At 60.5% G+C, this 12,870-nt stretch overlaps 2 protein-coding genes across 3 annotated transcripts in view; both read left to right on the top strand.

Annotated features, from left to right (window-relative positions):
• The window catches only part of ELMO1 (engulfment and cell motility 1), a 201,958-nt gene that overhangs the window by 173,118 nt on the left and 15,970 nt on the right, over positions 1–12,870 (top strand). For both annotated transcript variants that reach the window (XM_051978426.1, XM_051978434.1), the window contains 2 exons: positions 5,656–5,819; positions 8,492–8,604. In XM_051978426.1, coding sequence (XP_051834386.1) covers positions 5,656–5,819; positions 8,492–8,604 — 277 coding nt within the window. The remainder of the gene's footprint in view (positions 1–5,655; positions 5,820–8,491; positions 8,605–12,870) is intronic.
• Positions 2,035–3,863, top strand: LOC127549944 (uncharacterized). Its single transcript, XM_051978446.1, has 2 exons — positions 2,035–2,889; positions 2,946–3,863. Exons 1-2 carry the CDS (start codon positions 2,521–2,523, stop codon positions 3,396–3,398), a joined length of 822 nt encoding a protein of 273 aa, XP_051834406.1. The 5' UTR covers positions 2,035–2,520; the 3' UTR covers positions 3,399–3,863.

Genomic DNA, 12,870 nt, shown 5'->3' with positions numbered 1-12,870 from the left:
CCTGACCCACACGCGGCCCCTGCTCCACGCGGCCCCTGAGCCACACGGCCCCTGAGCCACACGGCCCCTGCTCCACGCGGCCCCTGAGCCATACAGCCCCTGAGCCACACGGCCCCTGCTCCACGCGGCCCCTGAGCCACACGGCCCCTGCTCCACGCGGCCCCTGAGCCACACGGCCCCTGAGCCACACGCGGCCCCTGAGCCACACGGCCCCTGCTCCACGTGGCCCCTGCTCCACGCGGCCCCTGCGCCCGCTGCCTCACTGCCTGGAGTAAGAGGGTCCACTCGGGAACAGCTTCCGAGCCCCCTGATGTTCAGCCCGGGCCACCCCTTCGCTGCGGGCCGAGCCTTCAGTTCAGCCCCCCCCCCATTTAGAAAGTTGCTTCTCCCAGCGCTTTGCTGGAGAAATGCTTGGGGCTCAGTGCTGAGGTGAGCCCGGGGGGGGGGGGGCTTTTAAAGCCTGTGCTCTGTCTCCCAGATGTTCCCCCCCAGGCGGGAAAGCCCCCAAGCTGGAAGGCTTTCCTCTCTAAGTGAATGCCCAGCACTGGGTAACCCTCGGGCTGGAGGCTCCCTTCTCACACCTAATGGGCCACCCCCAGCTCCCCTTACAAGCAACAGGCTCGCTCACGGGTCAGGAAATCGGACAGAACTCACAGAGGCCCCAGAAAGTAACGGACCCGCAGCGCGCCGCCCTTCCCCAAGGCCTGACTCCCATCGGGCGCAGACCGCGCGCGCTCCCCCGTGCTCCGAGGGAGACGCCCAGGTCACCTGAGCCAAGGTTCCTCCCGGGCCTGTCTCTGCGCCCCGAGAGTTCCTCTGTCGGACCCTCCGGGTGGAGCCTGCTGCCCGCCTTCTTCCCTGCCCCGCTGCCTCTCCCACGGTCCCTGGCCCAGAACGGGCGTTTCTGCCCCTTGTGTTCTGCGTCAATGCCTGACTTTCTGTCTCAGTGCCAGCAAGGGCTCCTTCTCTTGGCGCCAGCTCCGCCCCCTGGCACTGCCCGGCCAGCAGGGGCCCCGCCCTTGCGCCGCTCTCCCTGTCGGCAAGTCTGTCCAGACCCATCTCTGGGGTTTGCATCTCCCTGGCCCGGGCCCTGCCTTCCGGGGCCAAAGAGCGTCTCCTCCCGTCCGCGAGACGGCCCCGCGCTGTCATGTGCCGGCCGGGGGGAGTAGCCGCACAGACAGATCCCGAAGCCTCCCCGGGACCAGCAACACCCCCGTTTGTCCCAGTCACACAGGGTCGTTCAGTCGTTTCAGTAGCGTCTGACTCCTCATGGCCCCATGTGGGGCCTTCTTGGCAAAGGTGCGGGAGGGCGTGGCCGTTTCCTCTTCAGCTCATTGTACAGATGAGGAAACTGAGGCAAACATGAGGCAGGTAAACGCCCGAGGCTGGATTTGAACTCGGGAAGTCTTCCAGATTCCAAGATTAGTGGCGCCATCTAGCGGTCAAGGTCACAGGGTGGTAAGCAAAACAACCGGCAGAGAAGAAGGGGATTATTTACCTCAATATTGTCTATACAAATATACGTCTCTTTTCAAGAAGCTACATTTCCATACACGTACTTCTCCCCTAAACCAGCTGAATCTGAACATTAATGAAGAGAAAGGGGGATTTTCTCTTCTTTAGGACCCATTTTGTTCTTGTATAATTATCTGATGCTTATTTCCTTTTTTCCCCGTTTTATTTACATTGTTAATACATACATACCTATATATGAGAGAAACAGAGGGAAAATGAGGAAAGAGAGAGACAGAGACAGAGAGAGACAGAGAGACAGAGAGAGAGAGAGACAGAGAGAGACAGAGAGACAGAGACAGAGAGAGAGAGAGAGAGAGAGAATGAGAAAAGAGACAGAAACAGAGAGGGAGAGAGAGAGAGAGAGAGAGAGAGAGAGAAGAGAGAGAGAGAGAGAATGAGAAAAGAGACAGAAACAGAGAGAGAGACAGAGAGAGAGAGAGAGAAACTGAGAGAAAGACAGAGAGAGACAGAGAGACAGAGAGAGAATGAGAAAAGAGACAGAGAGAGAAACTGAGAGAAAGACAGAGAGAGAGAGAGACAGAGAGGGAGGAAAAGAGAATGAGAGAGAGTGATAATAGAGAAAACAGAAGAAAGAAAAACAAGGAGAGAGATGGGGGGAGAGAGAGAAGGAAAGTGCCTGAAAGGAGAAGAGGACAGAATTGTCTAGCTCTCTAGGAACCACTCTTGGCTAATGGAGCTGTGCTGAGTGGCTGGGGGAGGGCACCCGAGCCCACCCCAGCTTTGCCTAAGCCACGAGGGCTGGCCGGGCTGCCTGCTCTGCGCTCCCTGTTCTCCCAAGGAATTCTCTCCATCAGTAATTCAGATTTAGGGTGAGTCTCGACCTCTCCTGACAGCCCAGCAGCCCTAGGACCGCCAAGCTCCGAGCTCCCCTCCAGTCCCCCTGGTCTTGCCCGAGCGGTCTGCTTACAGAAGGTTTATTGAGGCTCCTGGCCACGGGTTTGGCTCCGTCCTGCTCCATTAGTCAGTGCTGAACTCTTCCCAGATATGCTGGAGGAGAAGAACTTCCCCACGGTGCTCCCAGCTTCCTCGGTGCTCCCAGCTTTCCCATGGTGCTCCCAGCTTCCTCGGTACTCCCAGCTTCCTCAGTGCTCCCAGCTTCCTCAGTGCTCCCAGCTTCCTCGGTGCTCCCAGCTTTCCCATGGTGCTCCCAGCTTCCTCGGTACTCCCAGCTTCCTCAGTGCTCCCAGCTTCCTCAGTGCTCCCAGCTTCCCCATAATGCTCCCAGTTCCTCAGTGCTCCCAGCTTCCTCGGTGCTCCCAGCTTTCCCATGGTGCTCCCAGCTTCCTCGGTACTCCCAGCTTCCTCGGTGCTCCCAGCTTCCTCAGTGCTCCCAGCTTCCCCATAATGCTCCCAGTTCCTCAGTGCTCCCAGCTTCCTCGGTGCTCCCAGATTTCCCATGGTGCTCCCAGCTTCCTCAGTGCTCCCAGCTTCCTCGGTGCTCCCAGCTTTCCCATGGTGCTCCCAGCTTCCTCGGTACTCCCAGCTTCCTCAGTGCTCCCAGCTTCCTCAGTGCTCCCAGCTTCCCCATAATGCTCCCAGTTCCTCAGTGCTCCCAGCTTCCTCGGTGCTCCCAGCTTTCCCATGGTGCTCCCAGCTTCCTCGGTACTCCCAGCTTCCTCGGTGCTCCCAGCTTCCTCAGTGCTCCCAGCTTCCCCATAATGCTCCCAGTTCCTCAGTGCTCCCAGCTTCCTCGGTGCTCCCAGATTTCCCATGGTGCTCCCAGCTTCCTCAGTACTCCCAGCTTCCTCAGTGCTCCCAGCTTCCTCGGTGCTCCCAGCTTTCCCATGGTGCTCCCAGCTTCCTCGGTACTCCCAGCTTCCTCGGTGCTCCCAGCTTCCTCAGTGCTCCCAGCTTCCCCATAGTGCTCCCAGTTCCTCAGTGCTCCCAGCTTCCTCGGTGCTCCCAGTTCCTCAGTGCTCCCAGCTTCCTCGGTGCTCCCAGCTTTCCCATGGTGCTCCCAGCTTCCTTGGTGCTCCCAGTTCCTCAGTGCTCCCAGCTTCCCCATAGTGCTCCCAGTTCCTCGGTGCTCCCAGCTTCCCCATGGTGCTCCCAGCTTCCCGTTTCATCTTTCATCCCAACGTCCCCAGAAGCCCTTGGGAGTTCTTTCTTTAAGAGGCGATTCGGAAGGTTTGCCTAGCCCGTTATCTGAGATCTTTGGGTCTTCTTGCCCCCAGACTTTGGCCATTGATCCGCCTGGGCAGGGAGGGCAGGGATCCCCAAGCAGCCGCTGATCTCAGACACCCCACGGTCGCCCTATGTGGGGATGGCTCCCCCCCGTCCCCCTTAGGAGCCCCTGCATCTTGGAGCACGTTCTGTCGTTGCTTTGCTAACGTGGGAAGAGGAGAGGAGGTGGATCTGTGACTTCTTGGCTCAGAGAACTCCCGGTATGGGAAACCTCTCTCCCAGTGCAGGCTGCCCCTCCCCCGTGAGGCCACAGCTTTGGGGCTGGGCCCCGCTCGATCCGTGCCACGGCCTGTGCGGCTGGTGCTCCTGAGCTGTCGGCCCGGGGGCCCGGGGGGTCCTGGGGAAAGCGCGGGCTGTGGAGGCGGGGAGCCCGGGGAACCCTGCTCCCCTCCTGCGCCGCTTCCACCGGGGCGAGGCCCTTCGCGGCCCCGGCCTCAGTGTCCCTCGCGTCAGAACTTCGCCCCCTGAGCCCTTATCAAGCAGCTTCCTTTACCATCAAAGTCCGGGGGGTTGGGGCTAGCGTGGAGCCTGGTACCCACAGCCCGTCAGTGAGAAGGGGGGGGCTCGGAGATCCTGTGAGCGTTCTACGGGCGGGGAAACTGAGGAACAAGAGTCTGGACTGGGCAGGAGCCGTTTGAGGGAGGGATTGCAACCTCAGTGCCCAGTACGTAGCAGGGCATAGGACCCTTAGCACAGTGCTGGCACATAGTAGGTGCATGGTACTCAGCACAGTGCTGGCACATAGTAGGTGCATGGTACTCTTAGCACAGTGCTGGCACATAGTAGGTGCATGGTACTCTTAGCACAGTGCTGGCACATAGTAGGTGCATGGTACTCAGCACAGTGCTGGCACATAGTAGGTGCATGGTACTCTTAGCACAGTGCTGGCACATAGTAGGTGCATGGTACTCTTAGCACAGTGCTGGCACATAGTAGGTACATGGTACTCAGCACAGTGCTGGCACATAGTAGGTGCATGGTACTCTTAGCACAGTGCTGGCACATAGTAGGTGCATGGTACTCAGCACAGTGCTGGCACATAGTAGATACTTAACAAGTGCTCTCTGATTGGATGATGGCCTCCAAGGTCCGACCTCTTTCCAAAGGTGCTGTGAGCCTTCATCGGGACAACAAGCAGCAGGGCCAGTAAATGCGCCAGGATGCTGAGGGCCCCCCACCACTGGGGCTGCAGAGGAATGATGTCACTGGAAAGTGAAGGCGGCCCCTTTTCTCCCCGGGCAGCCCCGGCCTAACCGCTGCGCCCTGTGGCCCAGCAGTGGGGTTCGGTCTCTGCCCTTTCCCCAGCTTAACCCCAGCTCAGAACATGCACCGAGGCTCGGGGGCGCCACGAGAGGTGGGAGATGAAGGGCCCGTCCTGGACGTGGCCTCCAAGCCGGACTAGAATGAGGAGTTCTCTGGGCTGTGTTAGGCAAGGGCTGGGTTGGGGAGCAGAGAACTGAGTTCGAATCTCAATTCTGCTTCCCCTCACTTCGCCCCGTGGGTCTCGGCTTCTCTAACTGTTCAAGGAGAACACGGCAGCCCTCTCTTCCCTGGGGGAAATCACCTCATCCAAACCCTCCCATTCCATGCTTGCAAACTGGGGCCTGATAAAGTGAAAGGAGCCGCTGTGTGTGAGTGAGTGTGTGTGTGTGTGAGTGTGAGTGAGTGTGTGTGAGTGAGTGTATGTGAGTGTGAGTGTGTGTGTGAGAGAGTGTGTGAGTGAGTGTGAGTGTGTGTGTGAGAGTGAGTGTGTGTGTGAGTGTGTAAGTGTGTGTGTGTGAGTGTGAGTGTGTGTGAGTGTGTCTGTGTGAGTGTGTGTGTATATATGTATGGTTACATTGTGTGAGGGGGCCCTCCGTGGAGTCAGCCCGAAGCTCGTGGGGGAGGGTGCCGGGCCCTTGCCCCCATCAGTAACGGCTGTCCTCTGGCCCCCAGGTAATGCAAGTGGTGAAGGAGCAGATCATGAGGGCGCTGACCACCAAGCCTAGCTCCCTGGACCAGTTCAAGAGCAAACTGCAGAACCTGAGCTACGCGGAAATCCTGAAGATCCGCCAATCGGAGAGGATGAACCAGGAGGATTTCCAGTCTCGGCCCATCTTGTAAGTTGGTCCCCTCGGGTGGGCTGGACGCCAGGACAGCTTGCGCTGGCCCCCGTGGGAGCTCTCCGTGGTCAGGGGCACCTCCCTCTGTGTCAGATGCCCCTGGTTCCTGGGCACTTCTGTGCTGGGGCTGTGCGGTGCCCGCTCTGCCCCGAGTGCCCGTTCTGCCCCGAGTGCCCATTCTGCCTCGAGTGCCCACTTTGCCCCCTGAGTGCCCACTCTGCCCCCTGAGTGCCCGCTCTGCCCCTGAGTGCCTGTTCTGCCCCCAGAGTGCCCGCACCTCCCCAGGCAGGGCCTGCGCACCCACTAGCTTAGAACCCTCACAGCTCTGGCTAACCCTCCTCCAAGGTGTTTGGCTTTGATAAAAATGAGTCTGACTTTCCCAGGCTCCTCAGCGAGCCTTGTTTTTTCTCTGTGAAACGGTCTCGGGCTGATGCCCTTTGCGGTGCCGAGAGGGCCCCTGGGAAGCCCCGGAGAGCGCCAGTGGTGAGGGGCAGCTCAGAGAGGGGGCGGGGCTCTGCTCCCTCCCCCAGCCCCCTCCCTCCCTCTGAGGGACCCTCGGCCGGCAGGCAGCTGTCCCCACATCCGGACGGCCGCGGCCTTTGGGCGCCAGGTGGAGCAGCTGCATCCAGGAGAGCGGCTGTGGCCTTCGGGACGCCCCCCTGCCCGGCGCACTGGGGGCCTGTTTGCAGGAACAGAAGGCTTGGGTCAGGATCTTAGGTGGGACTGAGAGTGGCCGGGAGCCCCTGGACTTCCTCCCTCCCACGCAGGCTCCGGCCTGGCAGCCAGGGGCTCTCGGAGAACCCTTGGGCAGAGAAGTCCCTCCAGCAGAAGCAGGACAAGAGAAAAGGGGCTCCGTTTCCCTCTTTGGCTCATTCGTTCCCCGGGACAGGGCTCGGGCTCCAGGACAGCCCGAGGGAGGGCGCTGAGCCAACGGCCCCGAGGCTGCCGGAAGAACTCCCGGGGTGGGGGGCCCTGCTCCTGTGCACACTGGGGGGCCCGGGAGCTATGAGAGGCCGAAGGAGCCTCCCTGACCGCAAGCCCAGCCCCCTCTCCACGAGCCCAGGCTCTCTCTGACACAAGAAAACATGGGCGGATGTGGCCGAGTCTTAGAACGCAGGGACGGGGTCCCACAGAGTGACGAAGCCCACCCCGGGCTGCCCGGCCTGTCCCGTCCTCTCCCAAAGTCAGGCCGGCAGCACTTCTCCAGCGCCCAGAGCCGGTGCCGGGAGCTGTCCGTGGTGGAGGAACGGCCCTTCCTGGCTGACCCCTCCCCGATGCTGTTTGGGAGGAAGTTTCCAAGGTCCGGGGGAGGGGGAGGGTTTTCTGGCTCCACTTCTCTGCCTTTGGTTACTTTTCTGAGGAGAGGCCACTAATTACTTTCCACTTTGGGAGTTTTAACGAGTGAGGGAAGGGCATCCAGCACTGCTTGAGACGCTAATGGGCGGAGAACAGGGCTTTTGGAAGCCGTCCTGGCTTGTTTGGGAGCAGAAGAGCCGGCCGGGTGGAGGGGCCAAGTGGGCGGCGCTGCTGGTGGTCAGCAGCCAGGTTCCCGGGTGCCGGCCAGCCCAGCTCTGCCCTCGGCCCAGGCCCGGGGAGGAGTCCCCTGCAGCCAGGGACGACCAGACCTGGCCGGGCTGCGCCCTCCGCGGGGGAGGCCGGCCTTTCTCCCTGTAGCCCCTCTAGCCCCGGCCTCCCCACGGGCGGCCCACGTGGCCGTCCCAACCCACGACCTGGGGCTGGGCTTGGAACGCGCCCTTCCGTGCAGCCTCAGGTGCAGCCCGGCCTGGTCCTGCCCCTCGAGGCTGGTCCCTCGGTCTCATCCGTGTCCATCGGGGCCAGGTTGCTCCTGGGGTCCTTCTGAGTCCCTTTATTATGAGTCCTGCTCCTGTATGTTCCAACGACTGATCGGAGAAGGAGGGAACGGGAGCTTTTATTTTTTTTTATTTTTCAAAGAAACTTCCCTTAGATGCTTATTGATTGACTTAAATTCAGATTTGTTAAGCACCCACTCTGTGCCAGGCAAAGAAGGGAATAACTCCCTCTCCCGAGTGGCTAAAGGCTCCCCCCAAACTTTAGCCTCCGTGAATGGCCTCAGGGAACTGCCGGGTATTCCTAGGAGCTGACTCGGGTGGCTCTGCTGGGAAGCGCGGGCCTGCGGCACAGTGGGAAAATGAATGGCTTTGCATTGGGGAAAGGGGGTGCCCTGGTCCTTCTACAGTTCTTTACAACACAATAAGACCCCGTCCTGAGCAAGAGCTGGGGGCCAGCAGCGGACAGCCCGAGCGTGGGCCTGGGGGCCGCCGGCTATCGAAAGGCCCCGCCGGGCGGGTGGAGGAGAACCCGCAGGGGCTGCTATCTGCACTGGGAGGGGACACCCAACTGACGAGCCCATCACCGAAGTGCTAAGAGGCGGCACCGTATTTACTCAAGATGCGTTAGCGACCCGACTTCACTTCTTCATTCCTTCAGTTCCCAGAGTTGGGCCCCCGGAGGCTCTGGGATTCCCCTCTTAACGTGGAGCAAACTGGGGCCTACGATGGCGTCTCACCACTGAAGACTCTTACTTGCACGCGCGGGCAGTTGCCTGGCAGTGGAGGGAGTGGGAAGGATACGAGCGCTGACCTTAGTGCCCCTACATCCGTTTTGTGTTTTCTGTCGGCTTTTTACAGGGAACTGAAGGAGAAGATCCAGCCCGAGATCTTGGAGCTGATCAAACAACAGCGCCTGAATCGCCTCGTCGAGGGCACCTGCTTCAGGAAGCTCAACTCCAGGAGGAGACAAGGTATGTGGCCGTGAGAACCGCTCCTGGCAGGAAATGGGGGCGGGCTCCTGCCCACAGTGGGGAGGGGGGCGCCTGGAAGCGGGTCCTGCGTCAGATCGTTCAGAATGGGGGTGGATGCTCCGCAAGTGGTGGGTCTGGGCTTCCTCGAGCATCTGATAGGGCTCTCCAAGCCCGGGGGACCAGAGCGGGTATCAGTGTGACCCCTGGACTTAAGGATTAAGGGAAGCACGCGGGGGGAGGGCAGTCCCTGGCGGAGGGACCCGAGGAGCTGGGCCGGCTTCTGCTGAATGTGGGGGTGGATGAAAGCACAGACCGCGGCCTCTCGAATTAGCAGAAGGCAGAGGCTGGGAAGGAGCCTTGGATCGGAGAACCGGGATCCCTGCCGGCTCAGCGAGCAGAACCTCGGGCCAAGTCTTAACAGGGTGAAACGTCAGGGTGACATTAGTAAATGTAAAACCTTGGGCTCGGGCCCAAGAAATCAATCGGAGAATTACAAAATGGGTAAGACCTGGCCAGAAATCCGTTCGTGTGAAAAAGATCTCGGAGACCGGGAGCACTCCAGTTATCAGTTGTGCGATAAACACCAAACTGTGTGAAACTTTAGACTTGACTGCTGGAAAAGTAGGATGATCAGCGTGGAGGAGGGGCGGGAGAAGGTGGGGGCCCGGCTGTCCTCCGCCCTGCCCAGATCCCCCTGGAGCGGCGATGTCGCCAGCCCTAAGGACCGCGCTTGAGGAAGGGCACTGACCAGCTAGCCTGGGTCCCCATGAGGGGGACAGAAGGACTAGGGGACGCAAGGCCAGACTGGGAGATTATCTGTCACGGGAAGGGGGCCCATCAGCCTAGAAAGGAGATACCTCAGAGGGTAGGTCTGAGAGCCGGGCTCATGGGGGAGCTGGAGTGGACGGGGGCTCTGCCCTCCCAAGGCCAACCGGGGGGAAACTGTGCAAAGAGCCCCGGCTCGGGAGGCGAGGGCCTGGGGTCCAATGCAGCCTTCGGCAGATCCGGGCCACACTGGCTCACTCACCAAAGCCCCGGGGCCGGGAGGCCAAGAGGCAGCATCTGTCACGGAGGACAGAGAAGGTGGAGACACAGGGGGCGAGTTGGCGAGATGCTCCCGACCACCCGCCTCCACTCAGTCAGATGGGACGTCGGTGCCCGGAGACTCTGCTGGGAGTAAGGCTCGGCATCCAAAAGGGCAGAACCCGGGGCGCCCGGGGAAGGGGCGGGCGGTGCCCCGGGTCACAGCCACCAGGCGGGCCCCAGGAGAACGAAGCCGGCTGCGTTTCAGCAGGAAGGAGGCCGAAGATCAGACGGCGTTAAACAGAAAAAGTAGCTGGAGGGAAAATAATTCTGCAGAGACTGAGACGAGCAGAGTCTCATCGTCCCGAGACCTTTCATAGCGGGAGCTGGAAGGGCAGCAGACGGACACACAGTGGGACAGATCTGGGGCCAGTTCTCTGATCCCGTGAGAAAGGGCATCCGGCCCCCCACTGCAGCAGGTCCCGCCCTTGCTGGGTGTGCTGGAGGAGAGGGTGGGACCCGGCCAGGTACCGGGCAGAGAGCTGGGCCGGGAGGGCCAGCGGCTCGGGCCCCCGGAGGGACAGCGGTTCAGTACACTGGAGGGACAGCGGCTCGGGCCCCCGGAGGGACGGCGGTTCAGTACACTGGAGGGACAGCGGCTCGGGCCCCCGGAGGGACAGCGGCTCGGGCCCCCGGAGGGACAGCGGCTCGGGCCCCCGGAGGGACGGCGGTTCAGTACACTGGAGGGACAGCGGCTCGGGCCCCCAGAGGGACAGCGGTTCAGTACACTGGAGGGACAGCGGCTCGGGCCCCCAGAGGGACAGCGGTTCAGTACACTGGAGGGACAGCGGCTCGGGCCCCCGGAGGGACGGCGGTTCAGTACACTGGAGGGACAGCGGCTCGGGCCCCCAGAGGGACAGCGGTTCAGTACACTGGAGGGACAGCGGCTCGGGCCCCCGGAGGGACAGCGGCTCGGGCCCCCGGAGGGACAGCGGTTCAGTACACTGGAGGGACAGTGGCTCGGGCCCCCGGAGGGACAGCGGTTCAGTACACTGGAGGGACAGCGGCTCGGGCCCCCGGAGGGACATCGGCTCGGGCCCCCGGAGGGACAGCGGTTCAGTACACTGGAGGGACAGCGGCTCGGGCCCCCGGAGGGACAGCGGTTCAGTACACTGGAGGGACAGTGGCTCGGGCCCCCGGAGGGACAGCAGCTCAGGCCCCCGGAGGGACAGCGGTTCAGTACACTGGAGGGCCATTTTTTTAGAAGCTGCGTCACCGTTTCACAGTGACCCTTGTCATGCAACAACTGGCCGAAGGCTCTGAAGAATGTAATGTCCGACCGTATCTGTGCTTCTCTGGTCCTCCGAGGTCCACGCTGCCTGCCGCATCCAAGGAAATCTGCTTTCATTACCCACCGAATGTTGACATCGAGGGAGGCTCTGGATGGAGACCTCGGTCAGAGGGAAAATGGGGCAGCAGAGCTGGATTCAGAGCCAGGACCCGCTTAGGAGCTGTGTAGACTTTGGGCAGCCTCCCCCCACCCTGAGCCTCAGCTTCCCCATCTGTGAAATGGGGATGATTATACTTGTCACATGGGCTTGTTTGTGTGGTTCCAATGAAAGCTGATCTTTCTGTGCTTTAGTTGCCAAAGCACTGATGGGGAGGCCGGATGTGGAAAACGTATCCTCGTCCCTCACTTCCCCAGGCCAAAAACTGGGAAACAAACACGTCTCCTTCGCTGGGTCATACTATGGCCGACAGACGGAAGTCAGACGTCTGGGTAACTTGTGTTTGTCTATCACACGGCTGTTCCCGCAGCCCTCCCTGTAGCGAGGGCTAAGAGTTGCTGGGCCTTCGGGGGGGGTTGTCTGGGGAGTCGAGAGCCGGCTGGGGGTGAATGGTCCGGGGAGGACAGAAGAACACGTGTTTGGGGGAGTGGTTGGTGAATCACTTTTTGTGGGGCAGACAAAGGTAGGAAAATGGGAGGTAGGAAGATGGGTGGGAAGGTGGTTAAATAAGTGGACAGGTGGACGGATGGATGCTGGACTGAGGGGTGAGGGGATGGGTGGATGTTATCCCTCCTGCAGTTGCACTGAATTCCATAGTTGTAAGAGTCCCCAGTTGTTTGGTTGTGGTCACTGTTAGGAGCTGTGAGGCCCTAGGGACTGTCTGTCTGGGGGAAATAGAGGAAAGTGCCCTGATTTAAAGGATTTATGTCTTTTAAAGATCCCCCCCACTACCCCCCCATGCGCACTCACACCCGTGCACAGAGCGCCTGCTGCTGTTAGCCATGACCTTGACACTGCCTGTTACTCTTTGGGAGGCCCCTGGTCCCGGGTGCATCCCAGACCGTGGCAAATGAGGCACTTAGAAAGCAAAATGCATCCATTTTAGTTGATTCCTCCAGCTCCGGCCTTGCTACAATAAGAAGCCCCCTGAAACCTTTTCTCTGCTCCGTCAGGATGGAGAGGGCAGGGTCTGTAGCCCTTACTGGCCTGGGTTTCTTGGGGCCGGGAGGAAAGGCAGGCCGGCCGAGGACGGCCAGCCCGGGCTCATCAGCCCCTCGAGCAGACTGGGCGGCGGAGCGCGCCGTGTCCTGGCCAGCACGGACAGCCACTCAGCTCATTCTTCTCGGCTCCGTCTCATGAATCAAACACTTTTTTAGAAGGTTCCATTCTTAAATGAGTTGGGAGAAGCCTCCTGGGAGGAAATTCTGAATCACAGCTTGGGTTTTCCTTTTTCTCATTTCCCCTGCAGCTGTGTCCTCGTGATCCTTCTCATTTCCAGAGCATTGGTGGGAAGACACGCAAAGACCTTTCCCCAAGACCAACTATTACCATACCCACCGTGCACATAAGGAAACTGAGTCTTAGGGAAGCTGGTCATTTGCCCAGGGTCACCCGGCTAGTGCTTATCTGAACTAGGGCTCTGCCCCCAGTCCATGATCCCCGGGCTCACCCTCTGTCCCCCCCATCTGTCCTCGTTCTTCCCTGTGCCGTGGAGAACTCTCTTATCCAAAATGTTTATGGAAATTACCACCTTAAATGGCTTGGGGGGCTTTCCCCTTCTCTTGGTCCCCATCCCCAGCTGGTCCCCAAATTGTGACATGCAAATGAGATCCCGCTAGCAGGCAGAGGTGCCCAGCGGCACCCGGCGGGCCCTCGGGACTCCCGGGGGGCTTTGGGTCAGGGCCGGGTCCTAGGGCAGGCCGAGGCGCCCTCCAAGAGGCTGTTCTCGAGGAGG

The sequence above is a fragment of the Antechinus flavipes genome, chromosome 1 (genome assembly GCF_016432865.1).
Source record: "Antechinus flavipes isolate AdamAnt ecotype Samford, QLD, Australia chromosome 1, AdamAnt_v2, whole genome shotgun sequence".
Lineage (NCBI taxonomy): Eukaryota > Metazoa > Chordata > Mammalia > Dasyuromorphia > Dasyuridae > Antechinus > Antechinus flavipes.
This window is presented reverse-complemented; position numbering and strand designations above follow the sequence as displayed.

Excerpts from the sequence above, each read along its gene's own strand:
- LOC127549944 (XM_051978446.1), top strand. The coding sequence starts at position 2,521 with ATGCTGGAGGAGAAGAACTTCCCCACGGTGCTCCCAGCTTCCTCGGTG. Across the intron at positions 2,890-2,945 it reads GCTTCCCCATAATGCTCCCA|CTTCCTCAGTGCTCCCAGCT; the intron begins GTTCCTCAGTGC and ends TGGTGCTCCCAG.